We start from the raw sequence: 7,028 nt of genomic DNA, 5'->3' as shown, positions 1-7,028 counted from the left end.
TTTCCCTTCTCAAATCTGGAATTATTAATGAAATGCCTCAAAGAAGACCTCGATTTTCACTGAAAAAGAAAAATAGTTGTTCTGTGACTCAGTGTCACTCTTGCCATATAAAATGGCTATAAATTAATTCACAGCAGCATTAGTTGTCGTGTAGCAAAAAGAAAAATCTTTATAACATTCTTTAGTGTTTCATTACCAACTACATTAAAGTGGTGCCACTTTTAAACAAATAAAAATGCAGGAAGAAATTATGTCCCTAAGGTCACACCTATCCCTGTCAGTCTCTGCTGTAAGGAATTCAAGTTCTGACAAACCCATTCGGGGTTTAAGTACGTAACTGGTTTTTTGTCGTGCTCTGGTCAACAAAAATTTGCCATCTGTAGATTGTCATGGGGCTGTTGAAAGTGATGCTCACCACGTAACTGCATCTGCTGAGGAAAATGCAAATGTCTTTGTTTTCAGAAGTAGCCAGGATTACAAATCTCTTTCATTGTTCCATTCTTGGTTTTATTCATCCTGGGAGATTTCAGGAATTTCCAAAATCTGAACTCCAGCCGCACTCTTCCAGCATTATCATTCTAGTGTCCACATCTGGATTCCAGACACTAGTTAGATGTGCTTATTTTTTCAAGATGATATTTCCTCTCTGTGCAGTGCTGTTCACTGCCTAATTGTAGATAATTTATTAACCATATGGACTAAAGTGATAACTTTGTTTTTCAGTGAAGTTTACTTTATCGATGTGAAGCACACAGATATTCTGCTGTGAATATCAAAATACATTCTACAAAATCAGTGTTTAATTCTCAGAAAGTTTAGGATCAGAACATGGTCTTGTTTCCTGGTGTCCAAAATCATAAAGCACTTTCAGAGCCTTTTGCACTGCTAAATAGGAATTTACCAATGTTTTCACCTCCCTATTGTCTTCAATTTGGGGGTTGTTCATGCATCTATGGCTGTGACTCACCATTTCAAATATTGTTTTGTGCCATAGCTGTAGCCATAAAGACCTTACTGGTAAACAAATCATAAAGGCAGCAATTTTAAGATACATTTTGGTCATAGCAAATAGTATTTTGTTCTTCCAACAAGAAATAAATGTGAAAAGTTCTTTCAAGCCCAAATTTTGGAGGAGATCCATAAACATATTTTCACTTATGAGAGTCCTCTTCTGTGTCCTGTGAAAATATTTCATACCCTGCTACTCTTCTTCAGTTTTTCTTTCTGAACAGGTAGGAAAATCTATTTTTTGCTTTACCAATTGAATTCTTTCTGCAAAGAATTCTAAAACCTTGTACATACTTGAAGCAAAAATCAGAGGATAAACTGTATGCCTTCTGCTGAAGACAATGTCTTAAAAGGTGCTGTAATTCTTAGCAGCTTTAATATGCAGGCACTGGATATTATTGTAAATGCAATTACATATAATTGCATATACTGATTTTTAAGATTCTTTTTTCTGGATTTTTTTAGGGTTTGAGGGCTCTTGGCTGCCATGGAAGAATAAAGGAACTTTCCATATCAGAATGCAAAAACATCAGTGATACTGGGATTCAGGTAAAACTTCACCTTTTCTCTTGGTGTTTCCTGGGATCCTCTCTGTTTCTTACAATTAACTGTGTCCAAAACTGATCTTATTTCATCATTCATTCTTTGTTACACTGTTCTGCTCTCTCACTCTTACAAATGATTCTCTGCTTCAATTCCTTTCTATTTTTTTTCATTCCTTCCATGAATTTTAATGCATCTTGAATTCCGCTTGACTCTGAAATTCACTCCAAAGGAGTCTGAATTTCTAATGAATTGCACCGTGCAAACTGCAATCTAAATTGCTGGTACAATTATTTCCTTCTTGCTCTACAAATCCTTCACCAGTTTCTATCTAAACCAAACTGTTCCCATCACTGGTGTGGTTTTTCAAGTTTTGCTTTCTGCTTCTTTAGTGGGTAATTCATCAAATGCTGTATTTACATGATGCATCATTCCTAGCTCAATGGAATAGGTGAATTCCTTTTAGTCTTGAATCTGAGGGTTGATCATGCACCTATGAGTGTGACTGCACCATTTCAAATGTTGGTTCCTGATGTGCTGCTGATTCATTGCTACACATCATTATCTCTTAGTGACACAAAAATATGTCTCAATTTGCCTCTAAAGGCATATTTCTTACTAGCATAAATGGTGTGATTACTGTTATTAAAAAAGCCAAATTATATTTCAATAAGAAATGCATGTACATCTTCTCTAGATTGAATAAATGTCCTAGCTGTTTTATGGGAAAAATAACACAAATTGCACTGTGTCATTATTTGAATAAACCCTATAAAAATGTCCCACAGAAACATCAAACGAGTAATTTATTTGTATCTAATCAAATTAATATCAGACTAATCTGCTATAAAATGGACTACATGTATTTTAAGCTAGTTGTTTGAAATACTGACTCCTTATTCTAAAAATCTCATCATGGTCACAGCAAGACGTCTATTGAATCTCACTAAACTTCTTTTTTTCCATTATTTTTCCTTTTAAAATTACAGACAGTGGTTTTGAAACTTAAATATTGGATCTGGGCAACATAAAGCCAGATATTGTTCTTAAAATAGAAAGATTAGGTTAACCAAGTATTTTTTAGTGTTCTGCTCTCATACTTAGCCTATGAGCTTAGAAACTTCCCAGGGTCAATAATTTTTATAAAGTAATCACACAGGAAATGAATTAATTTGTATAAAGGCAACTTGCAAAAAGAAGTTGCCACAAAAGCAGTTATTTACATGGATGACAACTTTAAAAGTTACACAGTGAGAAAACACTCTCTCTTTTGCATAATCAGCAGCTATCACAGAGATATTAATACTAGCATAAAATTTGAATTTCATTTTACAGTGTTTATGGGGTTTTTTGTATTTCTGCTTACTGACTGTTGCTTTTTTTTAATGAATGTCAGCAATGAGACTTGCCATCCAAACACTTAGATGATTTACACTGTCATTGCAGCAGTAACTACATGCTAAATTCTGGTTTATTAGTACTTAGTCTGATTTATTAGGACTGAGTCTTGTTTTGGTAGAATTAGTTATTCAGTGTTACTGTAATTCTTTTTATGGGTAAAGCATTGCACTGGAAACTGGAAAAGACGCAGAGAGGGTAATAGAGATGATCAGAGGTATGGTACAATCTCCCTAAAAGGAACAGATAAGTCAGCAAGGAACTGGCAGTCTGGGAAGGGGATGGCTGAGGGAATACACTGTGATCTGTTCCATCGCAAGTGGCATGAAAAGGGTGGATAGTGGTCAGCATTTGCTGACCATATGTCGTTTAATGTCCGCTAGATACATAATGTCCACCATATGACCATTTAATGTCCACTAGATACAGAATCTAGTGGACATTAAATGAACCTAGTTTGAATATTCAGAATGAAGAAAAGTACTATTCTAAAATGTACACTTATACTGTGAAATTTCTTATCCGTATCACAGGTTGTTTGCATTTTACCTAAATTTGACGAATTCAGTATAATTGCATAGATTTACTGCTTTGTGCTTCAGAACAATAAAAGAAATAAACACTAGTTGGAAACTTTACAGTATAAAAAAGAACCATTCATCTCGTTAGGAGGGAGAGAGGATTCACATCCAAATAAGAGCACTTTATTCTGTAACTGAGAATTGTTTCTAATCATATGTAACAAAATGCATTCGTGTATGAATTTCATGCCCATAAACAGTTGCAGATCATGAGGCTGCAGGTAGACTTGATGCCATCACATAATCCCAGTCTTCAGCTCCTACATTTTTTCCATTGTAAAGCTGCAACATTCATCATTTTATCGCCATATATGTAAGAATGAGGTAGTTGTTGCTGTACCACAAGGGATGCATCTGGATTGAATCTTGTTACCCAACGTACACGTCAGGCCATTAGGATTTGCTTCTTTAGGAATAATTCTGACTTGCCTTTTGTGAATGTTCTGTGTAAAGTTTCATGTTTTTAACCAGAACAATGGCCAAGTATGTGTGTATCTTGTGTACCTCATGGGAAGTCATGTAGCATCAGCACTGGTGCTTTCAGAGGAGAATATTCATTTCTGTATTGTGCTATGCTGATGGCTAAGAAGCTATTTCTCATTGTATAGACTAAGTAAAAAAAAAAGACTATGGAAAAGGGGGTATTTATTCTTTCTTTGTCTGCCATACAAATTTCAACTTTTTGAGGAAGAAAGCAGCAGCAGGGTATACATGCAGAGGTTACAGAAGCCATGTCGTCATGAATCTAGGGAGGGCAGGAGAAAGAAGAGGTATGAAGTTACTCAAAACAAAATGGCAAGTCCTATTTTGTAAGTTGAATCTAAGTATATGTTTATAGAAAATTTGCAGAGAGTAACCCCATTGTGTGCTGCATGACTTGGTTCTCCTTTGATTATACAAAGAATATTTAAATTATGTGAAAACAAAATGCATATTAAGAGGGATTCACTAACACTGTGAAGGCAAATTGCTGGAAAGTTAAAAAATAACTAAATAATATAACTGGAAACTGTGTAAGCAGAAATCCAGTGGACTGTACAGTGTTAATTATTTTACTCATTCCCAGGCATTGTAACAGTATGGAAACGCTTATGTGATCACATATTTTCTAAATAGGATCTTTGCTTATTCATAACTCAGGTAATGCTCACTTAATGAGCAGGAATTTAGTATTGCATATTTTCATTGGTGTTCATGTGTCCTCAGGCCTTATTTACACAGAATTACAATTGTTTAAATAAGTTGGAAAATTGTTATTCCCTTCATATGGTATTTGATTCTTTGTAGTGTCAAAATGTTTTGCAAACATTGTTTATGTATCTTCACAACCTCTTCCATTGTTTTCTTTATAGACATAGGACACAGAGATGAAGAAAGCAAACAAAGCTCTGCTCCCTTTGATTGCAAATATAATTTTAGTGGTCTTTGCAAAATGCTGTTGGGGTAGACTTAAAGTTAAGAGCGATTTCAGAACCTAACTTTGAAGGATATTTTAAATATGTATGTAGACAAACTATGCCAGTAAAAACAAGATAAACATATCACACAGGCATTGAAATCTTGGCTCCAGCTTGTGTTACGTACCCTAGCAGAGAATGCAGTGATTAAGCCGTCACATCTGAGGTCTAACTCTGAAGGGGGTGCAGTTTCTACTATACATGAATAAAAACAGTTCAGTCACTGGGTTTAGAATGTTTCTGTGTTACAGGTAACAAACAGCCTGTAGAGTTAAGATTAAAGTAGGAAAGGTACAGAAGCCAATTAATATAAATTCTGAATTCCCCACTGACAATTCTGATTCTGGTCTGTGAAACAAATTTCTGACTTAATGAGGTTTTTTGCATCTGTTTAGGTAAGATTTATGAAAATCACACAGAACTGTGTAATTTCTGGTCATAACAAAGCTAACATTTCCCAATGATCAATCAGATGTTAGCATCTGAGTTCCTATTTTACATGAGGAAAAACATGGGTCAGAGACAATAATCTGATTAAGACAAATTTTGTGTCAGAATGATAAATATGTAATATTTGTGCTCTACAACTATGTGAATGTGTGTCTCCGTGTGCATGCACAGGTGTTATTTATTCATGTGGTCCTTCATCTGTTTACCTCAGGACTAATTCTTTCAAGTTTTGAAAAGCTTCATGCAACCAGTGTTTTCTATTCCCTCTACTGCATAAGTATTTCCTTCTTTCCCCTACAGAGGTGGAATTTCATTCCAGCAAATGACACATTACACTGGCCTTAGGCCAAGATAAGCAGGCCTGGAAGATCAGCTCAGTGGCAAATTTAAGGCATCTTACCATGGTTTTAGGCTGGACATAACAGAAGATGGACATCGCAGGAGATACTCTCACTGAAGCTAAAACTTTGTTTCAGCTGCAGAATGTTCTGTGATGCTCACATCATGTCACTGTTAGGTGAAGAAATATGATTTTAGATTGGTTGGTTCTTGAGTTAACAATTCTGCAGGCTTTTCAAGAGAAGGTTTCCACAAACACAAACTAGGGTCTACCCTCTCCTTCTTTTGTAGGCCTAAGTGAATGTCTTCAGGTTTGAAAAAGATTCAGACCAAAAGGCAGAGAAAGTTCCAGAGTGCAAAAGGAGAGAAGTATATTTTATGAATCTATGTGGCCTTTCATAGAATCATAGAACATAGAATGGTTTGGGTTGGAAAGGACCTAAGATCATCTAGTTCCAACCCCCCTGCCATGAGCAGGGACACCACACACTAAACTATGTCACCCAAGGCTCTGTCCAGCCTGGCCTTGAACACCTCCAGGGTTGGAGCATTCACAACTTCCTTGGGCAACCTATTCCAGTGCCTCACCACCCTCACTGTGAAGAACTTCTTCCTTAGATCTAACCTAAAGTTCCCTGTTTAAGTTTTCATAGAAGTTTAATTGCAAACAATAATTGTGTGTAGTAGACCAAGGTTATAACTACTCATGTTTCACGAGAAGCAAAGTTTTATCTGTAACTCTCTGATGCTATTTAAAATATATATTTTATTGTGCATTTTGCCAAAAATTTTTGCTCAGACAATCACCTGCAAGAGGTGCAAGTATCAAATGTGAGATGAAACATACATGGACACATTGCGTCGGTTAAATTGTCCCTTTGATCTTTTCAGTTGGCCTTGTAAAAGAGAACAAAGCATTCATGTAAAAATTTAAAACCTCATGTAGAAGCTGGAATGTCTTAATAGCAGCAGTAGTAATAATAATGCTACCTTACACTTATTTATCACTTGCCATCTGCAGGTGGCCAAAATGTGAACAGCTTTTTGTAAACAGCTCTTGCAATTTCATAATCTCCACTCCATTTGATAAGCTGGGAATGGTTTGGTCTGTTATTTTGCAAAATGACCTATTTTACAGAGTGTACAAAAAAGGTAATTCCCTGAGTTACAAAGGTGCTGGAATTTAAGTCAGTAGGATCTACAGGTGCTTATTCACTCTAAAAATGAGGATAGAAATTATAGTCCACAGGTA

At 35.8% G+C, this 7,028-nt stretch overlaps 1 protein-coding gene across 1 annotated transcript in view; it reads left to right on the top strand.

Annotated features, from left to right (window-relative positions):
- The window catches only part of FBXL13 (F-box and leucine-rich repeat protein 13), a gene marked incomplete at its 5' end in the record, with an annotated part of 76,156 nt that overhangs the window by 59,100 nt on the left and 10,028 nt on the right, over positions 1-7,028 (top strand). Inside the window, 1 exon segment of the mRNA XM_010011991.1 lies at positions 1,474-1,557. Within this exon segment, the coding sequence (XP_010010293.1) occupies positions 1,474-1,557 (84 nt within the window).

Source organism: Nestor notabilis, unplaced genomic scaffold, assembly GCF_000696875.1.
Source record: "Nestor notabilis isolate BGI_N333 unplaced genomic scaffold, ASM69687v1 scaffold3413, whole genome shotgun sequence".
Taxonomy (NCBI): domain Eukaryota; kingdom Metazoa; phylum Chordata; class Aves; order Psittaciformes; family Psittacidae; genus Nestor; species Nestor notabilis.
Note: the sequence above shows the minus strand (reverse complement) of the source record. Positions and strands in the feature narration are given on the sequence as shown.